Here is a 26,698-nt window from a genome sequence, read left to right on the forward strand (position 1 = left end):
TAGTTGTAATTTGTCCAAACAACAACATTGTAAACAGTCTTTTTGCCAAAAGTAACACTCAGCTATAACAAGCTCGTAAATTAAACTTGCCCTGGCAATGCAAAATTATGCATTAATTACAGCCTCCAGTTGATCTGGCTTCCTACTGAATATGTCAAACACTAATTAAGTACAAACAGAGGCCCCAATCTGGCAAACGCTTATGCAAGGACAGCTCCATTTTGGTTGTGCAAAAAGTTGGTGAGAGTGGGAAGTGAGGCAGGGGAAATGTGGACATCTATGTAGAAGTTTTAACAGGATAAGAGCCTTATATACTAATCAAAGGCCAAGATAGTCTGTTTGAAATTGATTTATCTCACAGTCTTTCTGTCAAGTTTTTTGAGTAAAATGTTTTTCCCTTTCAACTTCATTAATGAGATTTCACTTGAACAAATCCTTTTTAAAAGCATACCTTACTTCTGGCTCCCAGCCAGCCCTAAAAGCAGTTGCAGTTTCTTCACAGAAATACAGATCTTCACAAAAAATAAAACTTTTCAGCTTATAATTCCCCAGTGGTCACCTCTCCAGCCAAATCACCCTTGGAAACATATTTTAAACCATTTGAGCAGGGAAAAATATTTGGAACTGTGCCTGTTTTGCTAAGGCTCAGCATCAAATTACACAGACAGAGCTTCTGTTTTTTTTAAAAATATTTTATGTCCATACTATTTTAAAGTATATGGAAAGTAGTATTTTTTAAATAAAATAAAGCTTACAGGCGCCAGTATTACATCAGTGACTGTAACCATTGTGTGCGTTGTATCCCTGGTAAGGATTTCTCAGTCTTAATGCAACTGACTCAGGACACCAGGTTAGATGCAGTAGGAGATGTGAGCGCAATTAAGTCCTTCCCTGAGTTCTTTAGCTAAACAACAGCACTATTACTATTTGATTTATGATTCTCAGGTGATGTATGCCACATCCTTCATCTTTTAATGGAGAGTATGACTTAAAACTGGGATCTAAGCCCAGTTTCATGTTAGAACATTTTTTTTTCATTAGCAAATAAGAGCCAGAAACTTGCAACACTTAGGATGAATAATCATGAGTTTGGTCTGCAGCTTGGTGAACACAAAGGGGCCAGGTCCTTAGCTGGTATGAAATGGCACTGCTTCAGGACTCAAAGGGACTTCAGGAGAGCTCAGTCAATTTATGTTTGTTGAGGATCTGCCCCAAGATATCTGCCTATGTGTATGTGGGCTAGGTGCAAGTGTGATACTCACATGACATACTGTACTGCAGGGCATGTGATAAAGAAATATCCAAGCAATTTATCACATAACTACAATTGTATCACCTGCCCATTAATCCGTCTCCCCGGATCCAGTCTGGCATTCCAGGCTCTTGAGCTGCTTCAAACGGCACCATTAATATTTTAAAGTCAACCTGCCATGGAAGTATTTCCTCCCTTCCCTCCATCTATGAAGTGGAATTTCCTCAGAAATTATATCTGCCTGAGGTCCAGAATAGGCAAGATTCAATCTGAAAAATATAAAATTGTTGCAGCTTTAAAGTCCAATATGTCCTGAGCTTGCAGGCCTAAAAAGGGGAGTATTAGTCAGTGAAATGAGAAGAACCTTAGCAGCTTCCCAGCAGATCCCAGCTCACTGAAATGTGGAGAGCCTGAGATGCTGGACTTTAAAATGGTGACATTTTTATACATGCTATTACAAAATACAAAACATGCAAAAGCTATTTTTAATAATTTTTAGATACACTTTACATGTATTAGTTTTAATTTTTCTCTTCCTCATGGTAGTCAAGGCACCTTGTTTAACAGGCCAAGAGAACAGTCAAAGCTCCAACAGTTTCAAAGCTCCAAAACATTTTTGGAAGAGTTTTTATATAACATACATAGCACAAATGGCAAATCCCAAACTTACTCTGATAAAACTGAGCTGCCATACACTCTACGTGTCTCCCTACACATCCTTAAACATCTATGTCAAAAGTTTATTCAGGCTGGAAAGGCAAGCTCTCAGATAGAAATAGAAGGTGCAAGGTAGCTTTCCCAACCTTAATGACATTTGTCCAACGAATTTTATATGTAAGTTACCATGTAGCCACAACCCCCCACCCACCCATCTGAGCTACACTTCATTAAAGCAGATAGCTATTCTCTATTTCCTTTTGATCGTCTCATATCTCATATGGGCCTCCGATTTATTTGACACAACCTACTTAAGCCCTGCACGGCATGCACATGTATTCATTCCTTCTGGCTGCTATAAGGATGCTCACAGAGTGCCTTTGCTTGACTGCTGCCAGGTGTGGTGCTCTCTAGTCCCATCCTACAGCCTGGGAGTGTGAAGTACCAAAAAAGGGAAGGCCAAATCTGTTAAAAACAACTTGCTGGCATTTGATTTTTTGGCATACTTAGAATTTGACTGTACATTGCAAGTGCAGAGAGCATCTGCAGACAGCCTCACCTGCTGCTGCGTGCACTCAGCCCTTCTGTAAACCTGACTACAGATGTATCTCAGTGGATGGGCAAAAAACTCACGCAGCTAGTGGCTGCATGAGAAGACATTGCCTCAAACAGTGGTCCAGCAGGGCACAGAAACTCTGGAGGAGAGATAGGGAAATAATCCAAGTGCTGAAGAACCCCTCATCTGCCCTAACCAGAAAACTAGCTCTTCTTTTTCTGCAACTCCTTACCTAAACCTGCTAAGATCTACAACTAAGAGAAGAGCAGTGGGCTCATTCGTTGTACTGATTTGATGATTGCCTACAGCATATTCCCTCCATGCACAAAACGAAGCCAGGATTTTGTGGAAAATGTGTGTGCGTTTGTATAATGAAAGGCCAACAGAAAGCACACGTGGAAGGGTGCCAGATTAAGGCGAACATGGCAACCTTAAGAATTTTCTTCTATTTTGAGTGCTTGGCTTTGCAACTTAATGTACTTTTAATCTATTTTTAAATGCAATTTCCAAATTAAAATGACTGCAAAAAATAAAATCCAGAAAATCTGTTGTATAATAACATAAAGAGACCATCAGCAGGGGCAGAACCTCTTGATCCACTCAACAGACCAACTATCCCTAGACTTAGTGCAACAAATGTTAATTTTGGTAGATCGTTATCCTTCATACAAACTATCCCCTGAGAAAAAGGTAGAATGGAAAGCAGGAGAATCCCTTTCCAGAGGGTTTCACAACTGACATCAGGAGATAGAGATTTTAGTTTCAACTCCAGAATCTGAATAGTGTGATCTAACACTTTTTGCAAGTTCTGCCTTTATGCCTGTGCCTGCCTCTAACCTCTTTGCTTCCATCTACTCACCCATCCCAGGGCTACTACTTCTTTTTCCTTTTCAGCTCCCCTTGCTCTTGTGCCTGCCTGGCTCCTCAGTAAAAAACCTACCCAGCTTCTCTTCCACAATCCCTCTTTCCTTTCCTCTCTGCTCACATTGCCATCCCACCCTCTTTGCCCTGTGCTTCTCTCTACTTTCTTGAAACTTATGAGTCCTCCCGCCTCTGGAGCTAATTGAGTTTCTTCCTTCTCCTGTATTGCCTGGATCAAAGGTTTTTTTAAAGAGAATTTTCCTGCTCCCATGACTGTGTCCAGTCACACAGGACCCAAATAAAGCCCCAATGGAGCAATTTGAGTAAAAAAGTGTACCCACCCCTGCTGCTCAGGGCTGGGCCATATTTAGTAGAGACAGACTCCATGGAGAACTTTGCTTAACTCTGAAGTTTCTGTTGAATGATTTATTAAAAAAACATGGCTAAATATGTCAGTTTTTTCCCCACACACAAGTAAGCAAAGGGCACATCCTGGCATCAGGGCAACATGCCCTCTTTTTATGTCCCACCAAATTTAAAGGCTTGCTTCAAATTATAGGGATGAAGAGTGAACCAAAAATAAGATTAATTTTAACATTAACAGCTTGCTATATTTCTTCTAAAGCCCCTCTAAATTCAATCTGAAGCAGATACCCAAAATGGAAAACTTTCAGCCTGCATAATTAAAACAATTTGGCAAAGTTAGCAGCAACCAAAAGAAGGGGCCTTATAATGAGAAGCATACAGAAACTGTAGATGTAGTTAGCACATCTGCCTATGTAATGTGGAATAGGATATAGATGTTAAGTAGAACACCAGATTCAGACTTTGTCCAAAATGTCATCTGTAGCTCTTTAAGCTGTGTTTATTATTAGGCCCATCATTTTTATTCTTTATTTATTTCACATCCTGCACTAAAACTTTGTTACAGACTGTATGGAGACAAAACAGAACAACATAACATTTTCTTGAGGAAATTTTTATCTACATAAATGTGGTCTGCTAACAGAAGAGGAAACAGGGAAGCCTGTAAAGGGGAAGGGGCAGGGGCTATCAATGAAGACACTGACATGGCACGGCCAGTTCATTTATTTGCTAATGAGTGCATTCTACATAAGGAAATACAATGAAAAAGTGGGAAGGACACAGGTTGTATAAGTTGAAAGAGTATGAAGGGCATGGCAGATCTTGGAGTGATTAGAGAGGGAAAAAAAGGGAAGTGGTTAAGAAGATCTGAAGCCAGGAGCAGGGGAAGTGAAGATTGACAAGTTGGACCAGATATAAGTACCAAACTAGAACACCGTAACCAACCCTGCCCCTCCTACTCCTTCCCTTCTCCCTCTCTCTCTCATCTTATCCCTGAGAGAGGGAACATAACATTTTATTGTGTTCATTAATTTGTTTTCAAGAGTCACAAATTATGCTGTGATTTTATCTGCCAAGTCTGTACATGGATTTGGAATGCTACAGTTGAGTCCCACTTTATGAGAATGCAAATTGGCAACACCCAAGTATTTCAGCTAATATGTGTTTTCCATCGTTTACATCACTTCTTTGTTCAAGAAGACAGAGAGGGAAGCGTTCTACATTTCTTCACCTTTTTTTTTCCTCCTTGCCAGGCTGAAGAACACACCAAGGGAATTCTTTGCATAATTTCTTCTACACCCCATCTACTTCAAGTCAGAAAGAACCTTCTTCCTTCAAGGTTAATTTATTGCATAGACTCTCTCTGATAAATCAAATATTGCTTTTTTACTGCTTCTTTTCCAACCCAAGTTCCATAAATGCCCAGGAGAAAATAACACGGACTGTAGAAAACCTCCCCAGTGCCCTTCTTTTTGACCAAAACACAAACAGCAAACAGCATAGCCCACCTTCTTGAAATGGAGGCTTTCTCCCTGCCCTATACTCTCTTGTTTTGTCTAGTCTAGGACTGAAACATAAAAGTAGCAAAGCTTCCATCACCCTCTAGTGATTTTCTCCCAAGTTAGAATGTCTTTCCTTTCCTAATGAGGAAAGGAAAGAGACTGGATGAGGCCAGTCTCTTCTCCGTGGTGCCCAGTGACAGAACAAGAGGCAACAGGCACAAACTGAAACACAGGAAGTCCCATCTGAACATGAGGAAAAACTTCTTTCCTGTGAGAGTGACAGAGCCCTGGAACAGGTTGCCCAGAGAGGTTGTGGAGTCTCCTTCCCTGGAGATATTCAAAACCCACCTGGATGTGATCCTGGGCAATATGCTCTAGAGGACTCTGCTTGAGCAGGGGGATTGGACTAGATGATCTCCAGAGGTCCCTTCCAACCTCAACCATTCTGTGATTCATTCTGTGATTCTGTGATTCTAATTTCCTCCCACTGCTCCCAGTTCAACCTCTGGGTGCTATCCAAAATATCCTAGTCTTTCTATATACCTGCGCAGATGCATACAAACTCCGGAAGTCAGTGGAGTTCCACTAATTTATGCTCCTTGGGGCCTGCACAAATTGCAATATGTCAGAGGAGGATCAGATGTTTCCAGTATTTGCAGATGAAGTGCTCTTCCTTCCCTTACACAGACATCACTACTTTATCAAGTTAGTTAGACATTCTCAGTTTTGCTGAGGTCTTGGTGTGTGCACATGTGGTCCATGTGGGGCTTCTCTAGGTCACATTTAGCAGGTTAGGTGACCTTAATTGCTCCATACTAGATGGCAAGATATTACTGTCTCCATAGGTGCAAGGGCGGCCATCTCTTCTTCTGCCTTTGTACTCAGCCCTCAGCAATGAGATTGGGTATTTGACATCACTATGTCCTGCTAGGGGCCCCCACATTTTCTGGGGTCTTACCTGGCCAGTTATTATGGAGTATGCGGAAGACAGACAACAACTGATAGTCTGGGACAGGGGTCAGACTCACAAGTCCCCAACAGTTTCTGACATCCCACAAGCCATTTCTTTTTAGATGCCATCATGTCCAGCCAACACAGATAAAATGGTTCTTCCCCTGATGATGGCAATTACAAATACATGGTGGCTGCCAGACAGCTTTGGTTGTGCAAGCCAGCTACCGGTGCCAGCTACCAAGTAGCTGTGCACAGTTCACCCAGGCGAGCACAGCAGCAGATCTCCTGTGGCCATGCAGAAACACATATCTATTTCCACTTGCAAATCCAACATCCCACTTACTGCCAGTCAGAAGAGAACCAGTTTGATGTTGGAAGACGGGCTATGGAGGCTGTTGCCATAAAGTGTTTATCACTTCAGTTGCTATCCTATCTCCTACCCTAGCTCAAAAGACTTGTCAATGCTTGGAAGGTTACTGAAGGCCAGGACCAGGTTATACGTGGTCTGTCTGCATTGAATGGTATTCTCCCATTGCACTCCACAGCCTGGTTGATGAATGTCAGATCCCATTAATTGCATTCATGGCAATATTTCATTTCAAGGATTTCCTCATTCTTCAGTTCTCCCCAGATGGCAAGCAGAGACAGTTCTACTTTATGTCTTGGGGCATGTGTAGAAAACATGGTACAGTGGTACAGATGTAAATGGACTGATCCTGACCAGGACCAGCACTTAACTAGGTAGACAATATCTCATCACCATGATAAGAACAGTAGGTACTGGTAGATCCTGGTAGAGGCAAAAAATGGAGAAGTGCCAAAAGAGCACTCAGAGCAGACGCACTAACATCCGTGCATTGTGACTCAGTAAACCAATTGCACTTTTGAAAAAGGAGTATAGAACATGCATTATCTCACCAGCTAATACATGCTAAAATTGTAAACAGAGGTCATTTCAAATGAACCCTCCATCCCCTCCCACCACCTTTAGTATATGTTTTTCCAAACAGTCCTTGGCAGTTCTATCTCCCAAGTCTTAGCACTTTTACAAAGGACAGAAAATTGTTTTGGAAAAGGACCAAGCATTAACTGTTAAAACTCAAACAAAGTATGAGTCATGAAACTAATCTTTTTTTATATATCTGAAATGAGAAATGAAATTCAGTTTGGAAAACATTTTTATTAAAAACTGTAGCTGTCTGTGCTCTGAAACACACTGGAGGTCTAAAGATGATATCAGTATATAAATATTCAGGGCTTCCTGAATATTTTTTTTCAGAAAAAACTTTTTTTCCCCTTACAAATTCTTTGACCTTTAGAAAACAGTCATTATTTGTAGCTTGATTTTTTCAGGATGTTCTCTGGTACATAAAGATGGCAGGGAATTGAATTTAAAAATCAACTCATGAAACACAATATAATAGGCAGAAGATAGCATTGCTTTAGGCAATATTTTATTAAGTGAACAGCCATTCAAAGCATTTTACCTTAGAGCATATTATATCCTATTCAAAGGAGTTCACTTCCTTCAATGCTGCAGCCAAAGCATTTTACAAGAGATATGATATTTGAACTATCCAAAGGCATATGGATAAAATGCACAACATCTGGCTGCAACCGAGATGACTCTTCTGCCTTGCCGTTATAGAGAACTGTCAAAAAGACTGATATATACAAAGATCTTTTTTTTTTCTGTATACAGAACAACACTTTCATGATCTCCCATAGAACAGCTGCAAAAATACCTTCAATCTGGTATCTGGAATTCTTGAAGGTGACTTGTGGATTTGTGGCTAATGAAACATTGCAAAATAACATTCACCATGTTGTAAAAAAATGCCCCTAATGGTTTATTAGCTTCTTACAGGACAAAAATGAAAGGTGCCCCAAGCATGTTATTCTGTTATAATTATATAAAGCATAAAGTTAGAAAGAAACAATGTAAGCTCCTGGACATTCCCTAACAGAATCAAACACAGGGATGTTTCTCTATGACTTCAAAAGTGGCTTATGGATAATTTGTGATATTACAAAGCAAAGTATGATCATTGTAGACCTGAGACCCAATTAAGAATTCTCAATGATGAAAATCGGTAGATTAAAATTTGGTCACAAAAAATTTATTCCAGATGACCTTATCCGACACAATAATTTGTTCCTAAAATAGGACTAGCTCATTCCACAGAAAATTCATCTGATAAGAGTAACAGTGGGTAATGGATTACTTAGGGCTGAGAGCAAGGAGAGGGCAAGGAAAGAACTGTTCTTTTCAAGGTTCAGAAAACAGAGCATGCATTATATAATATATAGTCTTTGATATTTCTGTTTTTCTACCTTTACAAAATAAGACTGAGCAAAGTACAGGAAATAATCTTATTTCTAAACAAATGACCTTGTACAATACCTCTTAGCTGAATCAAGAGAGAAGCTGTTTCCTGCTCATAAAAAAAACTGCTCATAAAAACATTACTGCTTAATAATTTGACTTTTGAAAAAGAGTAATTAATGTATTTGTATTTTTATCAAATACAAAGCAGCTTTAATAATTTCCACTTAGTGAACCTAGCTTTTTAGTTGTATTCCAATAAAGAGTTCTGCAGCAGATAAAAATAAGCCAGGGCAACACAGGGGGAGAATAGCCAAGAAAACTGTCAGGGACATGACACATTACTTTATACTTCTGGGGAAATTTTGACCCACATTGCAGCAGAAATGGTACAGTGCTTGCTGATGCAATTGGTGCCTACAGTTCTAACAGTCACAAAATAATTGCAACAGGGTTTTCATCATGTTGCCGATGCGGAGAAGAGTTTCCCTTCTCACTGTTTCCAGGGCCATTCCATGAACAGAGCCCGCTTCCACCAGCTTTGCTTTGGGACAAAGACCTGTTTGCTGTATAAAAATCCCTCCAACTATAGAAGGACCCCATAGATAGATCCCTTCAACTTTAATTCTGCCCAGTTTTAAGCACTTAAGTTGCAGTTCAGGGAACAGGATGCATGGGGGTTTTTGCTGGCTTTTTGCACATTTTCAATCAATGTGTGATTTTTATCCATAATGATCATAAATGCCTACTTGTTTCAGAAGAAATATAACTTGCATTCTTCTTGTGTCTGTTCAGATGTACAGTCTGAGCATATTAACTTATGATATGGCTGTGCTTATCCAATGGAAATTTTCACATCCAGGGACATCTTGCAAATTTGAACATTGCTGGGATTGCACTGAATCTAAAAAGCCAAAAATGGAGGAAAACTATGATGCCTTTCACCTGTGATCTGGACATTTTCCCCATAACATTTATGTTCTCTGCAAAAAAATCTGTTTCTCTTTTGCTGAGTTGTCAAATCAGAACATGTAAAAGATGCAGAGGCATTTTATTCCTTGCTAAATGGTCTAGCACAGTAAATGATAACATGATAATGATGACAGTGATAGTTCAATATATTTTAACTATGCACTCAAAACCAAGGAAGGAGACAGGAGAAAAGAGCAACTTCTCTTCCTTATTATCTATAACATTCTTGGATTTTCTTTCCTATCTATTTTCATCAAATTTTTTTTGAATAGATGTTTTGTCACCTACTGCCCACACCTTCAAAATATTCTAGTACATCTAGTCCTCACAGGTTCAAAACTGATTACTAAGCAAGCCTGATTTGACTGAAAGGGAGAGTTTGCACCAGTCACTTATACCCTACCGTCTCAGGCTGGATGAACTCTGTCTGCCTAATTCTGAATCACAGAATCACAGAATCACAGAATCGTTTAGGTTGGAAGGGACCTCTGGAGATCATCTAGTCCAACCCCCCTGCTCAAGCAGGGTCACCTAGAGCATATTGCCCAGGATCACGTCCAGACGGCTTTTGAATATCTCCAGGGAAGGAGACTCCACCACCTCTCTGGGCAACCTGTTCCAATGCTCTGTCACCCTCACAGTGAAGAAGTTTTTTCTCAGGTTCAGATGGAACTTCCTGTGGTTCAGTTTCTGCCCATTGCCTCTTGTCCTGTTGCTGGGCACCACGGAGAAGAGGCTGGCCTCATCCTCTTGACACTCCCCCTTCAGATACTTGTACACGTTGATGAGATCGCCTCTCAATCTTCTCTTCTCCAGGCTGAACAGGCCCAGCTCTTGCAGTCTTTCTTCATAGGAGAGATGCTCCAGCCCTCTAATCATCTTGGTAGCCCTCCGCTGGACTCTCTCCAGTAGTGCCATGTCTCTCTTGTACTGGGGAGCCCAGCACTGGACACAGTACTCCAGGTGAGGCCTCACCAGGGCTGAATAGAGGGGCAGGATCACCTCCCTCGACCTGCTGGCAACACTCTGCCTAATGCACCCTAGGATCCCATTGGCCTTCTTGGCCACAAGGGCACACTGCTGCCTCATGCTCAACTTGTTGTCCACCAGCACTCCCAGGTCCTTCTCGGCAGAGCTACTTTCCAGCAGGTCAGTCCCCAGCCTGTACTGGTGCATGGGATTATTCCTGCCTAGGTGCAGGACCTTGCACTTGCCTTTGTTGAACTTCATGAGGTTCCTCTCCGCCCACCTCTCCAGCCTGTCCAGGTCCCTCTGAATGGCAGCACAGTCTTCCAGTGTGTTAGCCTCTCCCCCCAGTTTAGTATCATCAGCAAACTTGCTGAGGGTGCACTCTGTCCCTTCCTCCAGGTCATTGAGGAATATATTGAACAAGACTGGGCCCAGGACTGACCCCTGGGGGACACCACTAGCCACAGGCCTCCATCTTGACTCTGTGCCATTCACCACAACCCTCTGAGCTCGGCCATCCAGCCAGTTCTCAATCCACCTCACTGTCCACTCATCCAGCCCTCACTTCCTGAGCTTACCTAGGAGGATGTGATGGGAGACAGTGTCAAAAGCCTTGCTGAAGTCCAGAAAGACAACATCCACTGCTCTCCCCTCATCTCCCCAGCCAGTCATTCCGTCATAGAAGGCTATCAGATTGGTCAAGCATGATTTCCCTTTGGTGAATCCATGCTGACTACTCCTGATCACCTTCTTGTCCTCCACATGCTTAGTGATGACCTTCAAGAGGAGCTGTTCCATCACCTTTCCAGGGATGGAGGTGAGGCTGACAGGCCTGTAGTTCCCTGGCTCCTCCTTCTTGCCCTTTTTGAAGACTGGGGTGACATTGGCTTTCTTCCAGTCCTCAGGCACCTCTCCTGATCTCCAGGACCTTTCAAAGATGATGGAGAGTGGCCTAGCGATAACATCTGCCAGCTCCCTCAGCACTCGTGGATGCATCCCATCGGGGCCCATGGATTTGTGGATGTCAAGTTTGGACAAAAGATCTCTAACCTGATCCTCCTCCACCAAGGGAGAGTCTTCCTTTCTCCAGCCTTCCTCTCTTTTCTCCAAGGTCTGGAATTCCTCAGGACTGGCCTTAGCAGTGAAGACGGAAGCAAAGAAGGCATTCAATAACTCTGCCTTCTCTGTATCCTTTGTCACCAGGGCACCCACCCCATTCAGCAGCGGGCCCACGTTTTCCCTAATCTTCCTTTTGCTATTGATGTATTTGAAGAAGGCCTTCTTGTTGTCCTTGACATCCCTTGCCAGATTTAATTCCAAATGGGCCTTAGCCTTCCTTGTCGCATCCCTGCATGCTCTGACAACATCCCTGTATTCCTCCCAAGTGGCCTGTCCCCTTTTCCACATTCTGTACACTTCCTTCTTCTGCTGGAGTTTTGCCAGCAGTTCCTTGCTCATCCATGCAGGTCTCCTGCCCGCTTTGCTGGACTTCTTCCTCAGAGGGATGCACTGATCCTGAGCCTGGAGGAAGTGACGCTTGAATATTAACCAGCTCTCTTGGACCCCTCTTCCTTCTAAGGCCCTACCCCAGGAGATTCCCCTAAGTAGGTCCCTGAAGAGGCCAAAGTCAGCTCTCCTGAAGTCCAGGGTTGCAATCCTACTCATTGCCCTGCTCCCTCCTCGCAGGATCCTGAACTCCACCATCTCATGGTCACTGCAGCCAAGGCTGCCTCCAACCTTCACATCTCCAACTAGACCTTCTTTGTTTGTTAGTACAAGGTCTAGCATTGCACCTCTCCTCGTTGGCGTCTCCACCACCTGGGTCAAGAAATTATCATCAATGCTTTGCAGGAACCTCTTTGACTGTTTGTGCCTAGCTGTGCTGTCTTGCCAACAGATGTCAGGGTGGTTGAAGTCTCCCATGAGAACCAGGGCCTGTGATCGAATCCCCTTGAACATCAAAGGTCTAACTCACACTTCAGGGTTAGCAGGATCACATTCCACCTAAAAGAAGATGAATACTGCCTGAACTGGTCACAGCAAACTTCTTGTTTGGCAGTTTTTTGCCACATTTTCTGTTCTCAAATGATGTGCAAGCAAACTTAAATTTTGACACATTTTTTAATAATTCACTAAACAGTTTATATGAATGCATTCAAATAATGGCTTGCTCTGAATTACGTGCTATGAGCTGAGCCTTAAATATTTGTAGTTGTCATTCAGGCTGCAATTTTCCACCTGGTGGTATTCCTGCTCTCTGGAAGGTTCCCAAACCCATAGAAAGATTTCAACATGGCCACCCAAATGTTCCCCATGCAAATTCTCATGGAAATACATTTGGGTATGAGTTTATACAGTGCTCTGCCTTTTCACAAATAATTTTGTAAAAGGAATTTCAATTAAGAAAGCTGGCAAAAGGCAACAGAAGGGGCCACAAGAATGTCAATAATTATGGCCTAAAACAGGGTCATACTGCAAGTATTCCTTCTCTGTTGTGTTTCCTAAATATCAGCAGGGACAGAAAAAAATGCAATCAAGAAAGGGTATGAAAGAGAAAAAAGCAAGGGAAAAAATGGAGGCATAGGAAAAATAAGTATAAAGAGGTTATCATAAAGGGGCAGCCATTCTGCAATGGTTACAAGAATGGTTACAAAAAAAAGATAGAGGTACTACCTATATGTGTATATTATCCTTTGATCCCATCGCTTGAGGACACTAACTACTTTCAGCAGGAGTCAGATTATCTACATCAGAGCACATTGTTAAGCTTTTCAGTGTTGGAGAGTTCTCTCCAGTTGAGGAGAAATAACATGCTGGAAGATGTAAGGTCCAGCTAACCCAAACCAAGCAATCAGTTAATGATTCAACTTTTTTGTCAAAAACTATGTTCAGAACAGTTATTTATCTCAAGTTGGACTTAAGTTAAAAACTTCTCTAAAATAGACACATCCTTAGAAAACAGAATGTTATACAAAGTTCTCAAGCAGAACTAGCTTTGCAATCCCAAAGGCATACCATGAGTATATTGCAAAACTCATCTCTATAGCATCTTTCTACTGGTATGAAACACATATAACAAAAGCAAGTGCTCTGAGAACTCATTCAGACCGTTGCTGGGACAAACAAATCAGAAAGAGGTAGGCAAGGAGTAGGAAATTTTCTCTCTTTTACAGTCAAATTAGAGAAGCAAATGCCAAATGCAGATGGCAAGGACAGGACATAACTTTGTAATGTTATTTTTCTGCTAAGATATGAACCGTCATTTAAGGAATACCCTTTCCATTATTTCTAAGCCATTATATTACAGCTTACAGCCCATAAGCACAAGCTGGGTATCCAGAATAGGGTAAAGATTGTGAATGAAAGGAAGAAACATACACTAGGTAGATTTGTGGAGTGAATGTATAAAACTGGTGGAAAAAGAGAATGCAGCAAATGTAAATAATACTGACTTGATTTTAGAAGAGTATTTGTGATGGTGTTGTACTAAATCCTAACCCTACATGAATTTAGCTTGGCCTGAACGCTAACACATCAGATAAAAATGACTAGACAACACAACACAAACAGCAATTTCACTTGCAATGAATTGGGGTGGGTATATGTCTTATGAATATCACAGGAATTAATGTTGATAAAGAATGACATTGGCAGGAAAATGAAATAGAACTATGCACAATGGAATGGAATTTAAAGGAGGTAAAAATTTGTGTCAGTTATCAGAGATGTTTCAAACAAAGAAATCTATTGAAAGTAGTAGAAACGCCTTAACTTACCAGTTAGGAAATCTAAAAATAGGCCAAAAATAAACCACTGGAAAATTTAACACAATGTCTAATCTCACACTGACTGCATAATCTTGCAATAGGGGTGGAGAATATCCCCAAACCTCTTTTCCAGCTCTAATTTCTCTAATCTCTAATTCTGTGGACTTGTTTGGGCTATCCAACCATGGATCTTAGGCCTGGCTCCAGAAAGCAGCATGAGGCCAGCATACAACTTGGCTCCCGGGGCTCTGGATATCTCCAGAGCATCACTGTTGCTAGCCACATTCCTGAAAGATGTGGTATTCTCCCTTCCATCCAGCTATTTTAGCATCCTGACAGTCTCCCTAATCTGATCCATCCTTTTTGGAGAACTGTGAAAAGAGCAGTTGTCTGGGTGAGCAGAAAGACAACAACTTAGCTCACTTCTAAAATGCACCCAGAGAATGATTGCTGTTTGTTACGAAAAACAAAACACTCATTTGCAACACACATGGTAATGGCTGGTAGCTCAGTATATTATGATGCATCAAAGCTCTGAACACAATACTTCACCTGAAAAGAAAATCACAGTTATTCTGTGGTGTTATTACTGGGATCTCCCAGCTCAACATTTTAATGCTCATTATTGACACAGTGACAAATCTATGCTGGCTGTGTTTCTCCATCATTTCTGAAGCCTTTAACTTGGTAAACTGTAGAAAGGAGCTACATTTTCAAAGCCATCAGTAATTGTGGATAATTCATTTTTGAATATCAAACTAGAATATCTGATTTTCAAAGGTTAGGTGCACAACATTTTCTGAAAATCAGGCTGTCTGGAAGTGTCTCAGACATTGCCCCTAATGTGGAAGTACCCAAATCACTCATCACTTTTGGAAATTAAGCTTTAAAGACACAAAGACATTTTTCTTTCATCCCAGCATTCAGATACCACAGCTAAGGGCATAGTATAAGAAGTGAACAGAACTCCACTGCTTTGACATCTTTTAATTTCAGGTGAAGTGTAGAAAGAAAGATATATGCACCTGCATGAATGTGGCTGCTGTTCTTGTCATAAAATCTGCTAATTATCCAAACTATCTACCTCCAGTTTCAGATACATAAAAAAACACATTTTAATCCATTCTTCTCCTCTGTTATTTCAAGCAAATGAACAAATGAACTAAAGGAAGTTGTTCTTTCTGTCACTAGTAGGCTGTTGACCATACCAAAAGTTGCACTGAATTACTAGAATTTCTTTTTAAAAGACCTAGTTAAATCACAGCAAATCCTTGTATGGCAGTGCTTAAATTAGTTTATGTATTGAGTAACACTGATTTATTTGAATTTGGTAACCTGGGTCTGGTCACTGAAATATTTGCATGCTTACTTCATGTTTACTGTACTATTTAGTCTATTCACATTTTGTTTTAGTACAATGAAAGAATGAAACTCTTTTAAGAAGGTGTAATAAACAAGTCTGACGCTCTTTTACAGCAGGTCAATTTAATAAAGACATCACCATTTCTTGATGATGTGAAGCCAGCTGTGCTTAAAGAAACACACTGAAACACACCCAAAATCAGTTAGCTAACTCCAAATTTATGTTGAATTAGATTGTCATTAGTTTAATCAAATTGTTTTAAAAGACAGTTTTATTTCAATCACAACTACTTTTGTGTGTAAACAAGGGCTTAGGCTAATAACATCACAGGATACATCAAGGATACCTACCAAGTTGAACTGATTGAGGATATGATTTTGAGTGGCATCTTTCACTACAGCCATCTTCAAATTCTTAGTTGAATTTTGGGGTAGAAGAAATAGGAGACCAAATTAGTTATAAGCCTTCCAGAGTACATGTTGGAGTTGTTGGGTTTTTTCATACCAGGGTAATCTGAAACCATAGAAATGAAACTGCTAATCTCATTTTTGTTCTGCACACTATATGGAGTGGAACTTTGCTTATCCACAGAACTACTTATTTCCTCATACTTGTCATACAGAAAAACTCAGAATTTTCCTATTTCTTTCAAACTTATATTATATGAATTTCAAAAAGGCACATCCAGAAAATGAAACACAAACCAGTTAGTTGTTTTAGGGAATATGCTGCTGTGAGTATTTGAAAAATCTGAAAACTAGAAAAACAACAACAAAATCCAGCCAACTGCTTTCTCATGTGTATATGTTGACATGTCCAGTAAAGAACACCCATAATACTGTGATGTTTGAAATTGGTTTGATATAGTGACAGTGTGTGTGGTTTAAATTCATCTTTGTAGTACATGGTTATTTAAAATCATTATGTAACTGGCTTAACAGGTGACCAGAAATGTGTTGCCTTCAAAATTACTTTTGCCTTTGTCAGGACCAAAAAAGGGGTTGGAGTCCAACTCTGTTCTTTAGATTTGTTTTAACAGCATGTGTGGTCTAGTTTGTAGTTTAGATTGGAACAGAGTTCAAAAAAGCAGAAGTCCAGTAAAGCATTGTGCAATATTTCCATGTTTACTGTACTGGGTGCATTGGGTAAATGCCCTCAATAATACTTACTATTTCATATATAAATAACAATCTCCAATTTTATAAGGATGCTACTCAATTTTTAAGTAAATATTATAAATGAAAAATGCAAATCAAAAAAGAGATACTGAATTAAGAGTATATTTAAGGCAAATTTATATATGCAGTTAACCCCTACAGCACTGTATTTGCAGGACTCGGATCATGAATATTCCAAAATGATTAATAACATCCTGCCTCCAACACCTCCAAATAGGCCCACCTCACATTCTCTTTATATATCCATCCCCTTCCTGTAATAAGACAAAAATTGTCTTCATTTCTCTTTATTTCCTGCTTCTGTGATCCCTCAGAGACTGAAGTGCAGCCAGTCCCTTACCGATTGATTCACTCCACTTCCATCCTGCTGGGCCACTTCCCACTTCCCTTTCTCTGCGGGTTCTCTAGCACTTCTTCTATGACCAAGAAGATGATAGAAGGTCTCACTCTTGTTTTCCAGAAGAGCTGGGGCTCATAGGGAACCCAGATATATAATCACCCCTTAAACCCATGTGTGAATCATTCTAACTTAACTCTTTCCAACCCCTCAAATCCAACTATCAGCTATACATAACAGGTCAGAGTAAAAATAGACTTTGCCCTCCCAGGAGTCTGAGGCAGCAATGTGCCAAGTCAGAATGCCTAAAAGTATCCATGTCCAACAGGGTTGGAGGTTCCCTGCTTGAGGGCAACTCCTGAGAGCAACCACAACTGTTGGTCAAGGAAAACCACTAATGCTGTCAAGGAGTAGCAAGGGTTAATGTGCTCAGGATGGATGTGACTGCAGAGCCCGTCTTACAGCATGACAATACCATCCAATATCTCAGTCCTCTGGTTTGCCTCTAAGTAACAGTCTTCTGATCTTCCGTCCTGCATACATGTTAGTTCATCCCTGGGCTGTCCTCTGGGAGCCAACCAGGGTGCACCTCCATACACAGTGACTCTCTAGAGTCAACACAGGTGCAACTGTGCCACTCTGCACAGTCCTCCAATGCTACATCAGCATGCTTTGCCCTCTCACATGTTCCCAAACCATAGCCCACGGCATGCAACACACAGTCTCAAGCACCATGCTATAAACAAAAAACTGGCAGTCTGTGATACATTACAATGTACCATAGGGAGTCTAAAGGAGCCCCAGGCTGAGTGGTGTGCAAGCAGACATGGCCAACCTGCTCCAGAAGGGATTAATCCTAAATTTTATATGTATATACGTGAGTCAATTCAAAATAAGTGGCCTGAAGGCCAGATGTTGGATGCCCTTGGTAATGTTGACAAGGCTTTACACTGGCAAAGATAACCTTAGAAATGCATAGCCAGTGTAGCAATGTCTAACTGATTCTACAGTGTCAGCTGCAGTAGTCCTACCAGCTATGAGCTTCAACTCAATGGGGTGTTTGTTCATCAGCACAATTATTTAGTATCATCCCTGTTCATTATTTTCCTTTCTGCCTAAGTGAGTAAGAGAGGAGATAGATAATTATAGTGGAAAGTTCTATGCATTCTACTGAATGAATGACTATTTTGGGGGATATTCACTCCTAATTTAGGAGGCTAATTTAGAAGGCCAATCTCCCAAAAATCCCTCTACACTCAATAAAAAGATAAGCTACTCCAGTTTTGAAGCAGGACCTCACTTAGATGCCTTCACTTGCCCTTCTCCATTGATATGTTAAGAAAATTTCCACTGCACTCTAGTTTTCTGCAGACAAAACATGCAAGGTCGCACACCCTGCAAGCAGAACATCTTATCTGACCTTACCTCAGCTCCTGTTTTTCGTACATAGATGAAGAACTGCAAAGAAACCAGTTGAATCCAACCAGTAGTACAGAAGTTGTTCAAAGGTAATGCCAGAAGAGGTGCAAATCAGCTAATGAATAACCATAAGATGGACCATTCAAGGCTGGCATGGAACTAGTTCTTGCTGTAACGTGGCAAGGGGATTGGTAAAACTAAGAATTGTGGATAGATCTGATTGGTTATGTATTGAATATGTAACAACTTACCTTGGCTTAAAAACTGTAACAAGCAGCTACTCGGGGTCCCTTCTTGTGCTCTCAGCCAAGAGGCACCTTATTGCTAGCAATAAAACTTAGCAACTTAGAAACCTGACTCCTGCTGCTCATTACCGGTGTCTGTGAATGAACAAAAGAGAAAAGATAATTTTAACAGATGCAGACACCACCTGGAAGAACATTAATACTTGTTTCCTCCCAGTCTGATCTGGGAATCTGATAAGTCACAAAAAAAGCTTTCTTTTGTAATTTTGGAGTGCAAAAGTTATTTATGGTTCTCTGAGGGCACATCAAATCCAAGAAATCAACAGTATGCACATGACCATGTTCACCATCATCTGCACAGGCTACTACGAGTGACATCAGATTGGGACATTTCTACTAGATGAATGTTGATCTGTGAATAGGACCTTTTCCCCCTGTGATCCCCTGGCACCATCATGCCAAGGCTCAGAGAACTACTGAGACCATTCAGTAAGAGGCTACCTTTCACTGACAGGTGAAATCCACTATTAGAGCATAGTTTAATCAATTCCTTAGGAACAAGAAAGAGTGTTCCCTCACTAGGGATCTCTGCCAGATACAAACTGAGATATTACTGGACTCACAAACTGAAATCTTTATTGGCTAATTTATTCACAGGACTTCCGCCAAATATTTTAATAGCAGTTGTAAATCTCTTGAAATATAGAAAAAAGCAATATAATCCAATAAAAAAATGTGCTTAGAAATCATTTTGTGGCATGATCTTTTGTCAGCTGTATGATACCAAAGATAATAAATTCCATACTTTAAAGTCAACATGTCCATTATTGTTATTACTGTATGGAACTTGCATTTATTTACCAGAAAGATGTATGTGAAAATCTCAGCCTACAGATAACGTAATGCTTCATGCCATACCATCCCTTTCAGACCAGCAGGCCACAGGAACACTGTCCCCAGCTCAGGGACTGTCCAGGGAAGCCTGTCAGCACTCGTGGGACCATGTACCAACTCTCCTCCTGCTCAGGCAGTATCACACCAGTCTCCTCTCAGCCAGGCAAGGATGAGAGGCCTGCAGCAAAGGCTCCTCTACTACCCCTCCTGGGAGGTCCAGAGTTCAGCTGCTGCCATTCCTCGCAAAGTATGGCCCACTTTCTGCTCCAGAAATGAAACACAGCAGAGCTGGATGGATTTTGCAGAGGAACGCAGGAGCTGGGAGGTGGTAGAGCTCAGACTCCAGCTGCCTGCAGAGGGTAGCCCCATGGGGACAGCCAGCCATTCTTGCTCTTGCAGTCAGAGGCTCAGAAGGCCCCTGCCCCCCACACAGAGGAGGTGATTTTGACTCATTGCGATTCCCCCTCTCAGCCTGTGTCTGTATGCCTGGAACAAATATACCCTTCTTTCCAGCTGCATATCTGCCACTGATCTGAACCGTTTTCCCTAGCAATCAGGCAGTGCAGCAGCACTCTGTACAGTGCATGCAATGTCTCTACCTCAGACACCTCAAACTACTTGACATCCACAAGTAACTGAGTATCATCAGTGAACAGCACTGCAAATAAATGCATGAATGAACCCAACTTAGACAGTGATGTGTATTTACTGTGCCCCGACTGAACAGTGTCTGGCATTTGTAAAAACATTATCAAACAAGAATTTAAAGAAATAGCAATAAACTAGGTGGATGGTAGCTCTTTAGGTCAGTTTTCATGGATTCAAAAGCAAGTAAACACAATTTTTGCACCAGAACAGGCAAAGCTGTACTGAAGGAGAAACACAAGCTGAGCGTAAAACTGATCACAACGGAGCAAATGCTTATGAATGCATCTTAACACATCAATCATACTGACTCCCAATCGTACCACACCACTAGTCCACCTTCCATGCACTTTCAGACAGACATCAATCCACACGACATAGGAACCCAAGCTCCTTTAGGTTCTGGAAAATAGATTTAGTCCTAATTTGTGTGACAGATGGAGTTGATAGTCTCAGGATGAAGAAAGCACCGGTTTTGACAGGCAGCAGATACTGATGCCCCTTGTGGTCGAAGACTATGTTGTTCTGGAATTAAGGTAACACTAACAGGAAAGGTAAATGCACCACTACTTATTTTGTTTTGCTCCTCATGCTGTGACTGAATATTTATATTTTTGTGTCTACTTCCTTATAAACAAAGCAAAAAGAATGGAGAGTATAGCAGGAAGGCAGGACATCAGCAATGTATTTTTCTTTCAATGAAAACAGATCTCATCCTCTTAGCTAACAGATTTCAAGCAACTTTTAACTAGCTGGCAAATCTTCATGAAGCATCAAAGAACTATACTGAAATTTGCTGTATGTCTGTGAACAAACATCCTTGTAGGTCAGTGTGTTAAAACCCATGCACAAAATTCTCAGGCAAGAAGCTAATATAAGCGTGCTTAAAAGCAGTAGGAATGCATTAAGTGGAAAGTAGCAATTCTTGAAGACATAGCAGTACTTATATAGTTGCAGTACACTGCGACTAGACTGAGTTTTGCTCTTCGTGTACTAACACTGAAACCAGGAGCCCTGTTATTTCATTAAGAACAAAGTCGGTCTCATTTTGAGCCTGATCCTCCATACCTTTCAGGAAGCAGCTCTGCCCTCACTTGACTCAGTGGGAAGTTTGGGTGCACACATAACTCAAACTAGAGCCTTTTTTTTCTTTTTTTTGGAAGAAGCTGGCCCAGTGCAATAGCAACGTTGCTGCAGAAGCAGCACACGGATCCCTGCCGTTGGCATTTTTGCCCCTCGGGCTGGGCGGCGCGCTGCTCCGGGGCGAGCCCCGCCGCCGCTCCGCGCCCTTCGGCCGGCCGCCGCGCCGCGGCCGCGTCGCCTTAACGGGAGGAGGGGCTCCTCGGGGGGCTGTCACTCTCCTTAAGCCTTTCCTTTCAAGCTTTGAATGTGAGCTGCCCTCCAGCCTCCCCCCTCCCTCCAGCAGATCGTAAAGAGTGGAGGAGAAAAAAAAAAGTTTCAACAACAGGCTGGACCAATGGCAAGTCGCGAAGCAGGGAAAGGGGGCCGAGCGAAGGGAGAAAAAAGTGGAGAAAAGGAGAAAGAGAGCGAGAGAGCGCAGGCTGGGGGGATATGTAAAAGAAGAAGCGTTGATAATTTTTTTGTTTGTTTGCTTTTCCATGCATGCATAATGAGGCCTAATCAGAGCACGTTGCTGCTGCTCGGAGGGCACTTTTGTATTTAAAGCCTTGCAAAGAAAAAAAGATCCACAGACGGATCCGCAGAGCAGCTTGCAGGGCTTGTTGACAACAGAAGGAGCATCAGTCGTCCAGAGAGAAAGAGAGACCCTGAAGCCTGCTTTTTTTCTTTCCCCTATGCTATCTTCTTACTGACGGGGAGACATTTCTTCTCCCTTCTACCCGAAAGTGCAACCCGTACCGAGAGGGAGTAAGTGGAGCCGGGACTGTGAATGGGATCGGAGCGGCTGGCATGTGCAGAGATGCTGCGAGCGGAGAGTTAAAAGCTCCCGAGGAGGCAGCAGCAGCAGCTGGGCATTTATTTTGTGCAAAAAGAAAAAAAAAAGAGAAAAAAAAAGAGAGAGAGAAACGGATCCGCATGAGGAGCAGAGCAGCACCATGAGCTCTCCCGGCGCAGCCTGCAAGCCCCCGAGCGCACTCCGGAGCCGCTCTCCTCCAAGCCCCCCTTTGCACTGATTCCCCCCACCTCTCTGGGCGCCGTCGCCGCCTCGCCAAGCCGGGAGCAGCGGGTGGGGGGCACGGGACGGCCCCGGGGCGCGCCTGCTTCGTCCCGCGGCCCCGTCGGCTACAGTTCCCGGGAGCTGGAGGGGCCCGGAGCCCGCGCGGATGGATTGATGCGAGGAGACCTCATGCACACGGTTGGCAGGAGTTTGGCAAACTTTTCCACGGGCGGCAGCTCCTCCTCCTCCTCGTCTACCAGCAACAGCAGCAGCCGCCGCCGCCCGCGATGGTGGCCCGCTCGCCCGCTCGGCACGGAGGCAGCGGCGGCCGCCGGTGGCCGCTGCCGGCCGCCTGGCTGTGGCTGGCGGCGGCGCTGGGCGCCGTGTGGCCGCCGCGGGGCTCGCTGGTGCAGGGCCGGCGGCTGATCTGCTGGCAGGCGGTGCTGCAATGTCAGGGGGAGCCCGAGTGCAACTACGCTTACAACCAGTACGCCGAGGCGTGCGCCCCGGTGCTCCTGCAGCAGCAGCCCCCGGGAGGCGGCGGGGAAGGGCCGGCAGCCGCTGCAGCCTGGGTCGCCTCCTCCAGGCGGCGGTGCCCCAGCCACTGCATCGCGGCCCTCATCCAGCTCAACCACACGCGGCGCGGCCCGGCCTTGGAGGACTGCGACTGCGCGCAGGACGACAACTGCCGCGCCACCAAGCGCGCCATCGAGCCCTGCCTGCCCCGCACCAGCAGCCCGGCGGCCGGCGGCGCCGGCGTCATGGGCTGCACGGAGGCGCGGCGGCGCTGCGACTGGGACAGCCGCTGCAGCGTGGAGCTCAACCGCTACATGACCTACTGCGGGAAGCTGTTCAACGGGCTGCGCTGCACGCCGGAGTGTCGCGCCGTCATCGAGGACATGCTGGCCGTGCCCAAGGCCGTGCTGCTCAACGACTGCGTGTGCGACGGGCTGGAGCGGCCCATCTGCGAGTCGGTCAAGGAGAACATGGCCCGCCTCTGCTTCGGCGCCGACACGGGCAGCAACGGCGCCGGCAGCAGCGGCGGCTCGGACGGCGGCCTGGAGGAGTACTACGACGAGGACTACGAGGAGGAGCCGAGCCAGAAGGGGAGGGACGAGCTGGAGGACAATACGGGCTCCGAGCCCGGCTTCCCCATGCAGACGAATAGCGTCGGAGGAGCCGCCGGCGCGCCCGCCCGCGCCGCCTGGGCGCTGCTGGCCTCCATCTTACTGCTGCTGCTGCGGCTCTAGCGAGCCCGCCTCCTTCCCCTCCTCCGCCTGCATTTTACTCCCCCATTTGCTTCAGGGCTTGCCGTGGCCGGCGATTCACTGGGCTCCTGCTCGCCTTCTCTCTCACATACACACAGACAGAGACACGAGGGGGATCTGCAGCGGCGAGGTGGGGGGAGCGGGAGGCGCTGGGGCTGCCCGGCGGCGGGCGGCTGGGGCCTCAAAACGAAGTGGGATTTAAACACTTTGACCGTTAATCCTTTGACCGTTAGTCCCGGCATCGTCCCTCCACGCGCCCCTCCCCCTCCCCCAACTCACCCAAACATCTCCCTGAAGGTGGACGTTTTCTCCCTCTTTCTCCGTCGATCCCCACAACGCCTGTCCGGACACTTTTTTTCGGCCTCATGCCTCTCCTCCCCCAAGAGCATTTTGCTGATTATACTTTTTTTTTTTTTTTTAAATTCGCTGTGGCCTTGCAAGCCAGCTGCCGTGATGTTCGCGGGACCGAAAAAGATGGAGGGAGAGGTGCAGGACTGTGGCTTTTATTTTTTGTTTGTTTGTCTTTAGTGTGCACTATGCAATTTCTTCCACCCTGGCTTCTTGTTAGCAGCAAGCAGATGAGCTTAAAAGAGAGATTGCTAGTGAAGCTACTGTAGGTTCCTTACCACCACCAGCCCCAAAAGAAAACAGAAATAATGATATGCTAATAGTTGTTTTTTAGCATTTGACATGAAGGTTAGAAAGAGGTGAGCTGTCCAAACTTTCTGCCAAAATTGTTGTCATACTGGTTAGCTAACAATTTGATTATCATTCATCAAGTATCACTATTCATGTTACAGTGATGCCCAAAAGAGGGTTATACCGCATCTACCTTTAATTAAATTTAAGAAAATAACAGTTTGAATGAATTTGGTGGTTTACAGCACTCCCTCTTGCACACACATCTTCCCTACAACAAAAGCTTGCCAGCAAATGTCTCTTTCTCTTTAACCTAACGACAAAAAAATGCTGATTTTTTTCAGAGTTGTTGGCTATACTGAACAATGCAACTTTTGTTTTAAAAGAGCTCTGCACTGCCATCTTTGAAAGACACTTTTAAACTTAAGAACATGTATGTACAAATATCCTGAAAAGTTATATTGCCTCTCGTCATATCAGGGTGCTGACCTCTGGTAAATCTTATATAAAAATGTATTTAAAACTGGGATTTGTTACCAGTTGCTCTTTTTTGTATATAGAATTTTATAAATTGTATGCTTTGAGAATAATTTATTTAAAAAATAAAAATTTTAAATCCACATCCTATTTGTCAGATAATTGCATTTGCTATTCTTTTCTGGAAAGGTACAGATTTCATTTTATGTTTAAAGGGATACCAGCAACAATGATTCAGTGAAGTATTCTCTAGAACATCAAATGTATAGTGTATTTTATAGATTTGAAGTTAACTTTCTTATTTGGAGAGACTTTATGAACGTTGTAGAATTGTGTAAATGCATTTTCGAGCTGCCTTAAACCTTGTATTTTTTCTATAAAAAATACATAGGCATAAAAAAAGCCTATGTTTTAAATATCTACGACTTTGTGTATATTTTTAAACATGTAAATTAGTAAAGAAAGAGCTTTAAATAATGGATATGGTGAAGTTGTTTTCCAGGGACACTTGAACTCTCAGCACCTGAGGTTGGAGGGAGAGGGGAAGTGAACCACAAAAAAAACCCCAATCAAAATAAATCAAACAAAAATCTGTCTGCCTGTAATACTTTGCATAGATGTAAATTACTGCTATTCTTACTTTAATGAATAATTACATGCAAGAAGTAAATACAGCTTTGAAAGTACTACTTTAAAAGAGCGGCTGATTTTATAATGAGTTGGCATGGTAACATGCCAGTGCTGAAAGAGTGTAAAACAGTTCAAGCACACTGCTTCTATACGTATGTAGAATTTATCAGTGTGCCACGCTTTCTTCATGAAGTGGATGCATGTTGCTCTCACTGACATTGAGAAATGCTCCTAGGCATATAATCAAGTAAACAGTGAGAAATACATGTGTAGAGGTGGCAAGTGTTTCAAACAAGTCTTCTTGCAGGCTGTGGTGCATGCCTCAAGTGGTTTGCAACAAAATGCATGAAAGTTTGCCATTCAGCCTGCTTTTTCCCGCAATGAAGAATGCAAAAGAAAACAAACTGAGGTGATCAGCAATTACCAGATCTTGTAATATTGTTCTTAAGAGTTGCTTTGCATCCTGCTGAAGCCTGATTTGCTGCCAGAGCTACTGATCTGCACTCAAATGCCCTTAGATAAATAATTACACTCTTAAGCTGTGTTGAGTGCTGATACATTTGACCTTGTAAATAGAAATGTTTGCAGTAGGAATAAACTCCAACATTGGAAAATCTTTTAAACATTAACACAAAAGAGAGAGCTCAGTCCTCTGGGGATTTGAGTTTGGACTGCGTCAAGATAGGCACTCACAAGAAAAAAAGGAAAAAAAGGGGAAAAAAAGGTTTATTTATCTTCTATTCATGATGTTTATTTAAAGCTTTTCATTTTAAACGCCATGATTGGAAGGCAAGTCAGAAGTTTAAAAGCTACCATAAATAAACTTTGACTGAGAGAGCGACAGATTAGCAAGATAGTACCTTTTTCATTTTACCAGATCTTGACAGAGGCAAATCCACATCTGTCTGTTGTATAAATCAACAAAATTAGAAATCTCTACTTCTAGGTTTAGTTATTTCAGTGACAGATTATTTTATTATTTCTTTAGGGTCTGAATGTGATTAGGTTGCCAGAGATAGATACACATACACAGACGCACATGCACACACATAAACCAACAACCAAATAGTTGTGATACCAAACAAGTGTATGAGTATGGTGTGTGGCTATGATTTTAAGTTCGTTTTTAAAGTCATCTGAACGGTTGAGTAAGCTTATTGTTAAAACAAAGCTGAAAACATTGTTTCTTTAGGAAGAGAACAAAGAGTAGTAGGGTGAGATTTGTAAAGGGAATTAGCTTTCTTTACAAAATGCTGAGTTTGCAATTGTTTAGGGATGATCTTA

General features: G+C 42.8%; 1 protein-coding gene across 1 annotated transcript; it reads left to right on the top strand.

Annotated features, from left to right (window-relative positions):
- The first annotated feature begins 22,346 nt into the window (after positions 1-22,346).
- On the top strand, positions 22,347-25,191 carry LOC138064199 (growth arrest-specific protein 1-like). Its single transcript, XM_068925814.1, has one exon. It carries the CDS (start codon positions 22,688-22,690, stop codon positions 23,648-23,650), a length of 963 nt encoding a protein of 320 aa, XP_068781915.1. The 5' UTR covers positions 22,347-22,687; the 3' UTR covers positions 23,651-25,191.
- The last annotated feature ends 1,507 nt before the right edge of the window (positions 25,192-26,698 follow it).

Source organism: Struthio camelus, chromosome W (assembly GCF_040807025.1).
Source record: "Struthio camelus isolate bStrCam1 chromosome W, bStrCam1.hap1, whole genome shotgun sequence".
Lineage (NCBI taxonomy): Eukaryota > Metazoa > Chordata > Aves > Struthioniformes > Struthionidae > Struthio > Struthio camelus.

What these genes read in the sequence shown, in the direction of transcription:
- LOC138064199 (XM_068925814.1), top strand. Translation starts at nt 22,688, where the DNA reads ATGGTGGCCCGCTCGCCCGCTCGGCACGGAGGCAGCGGCGGCCGCCGG.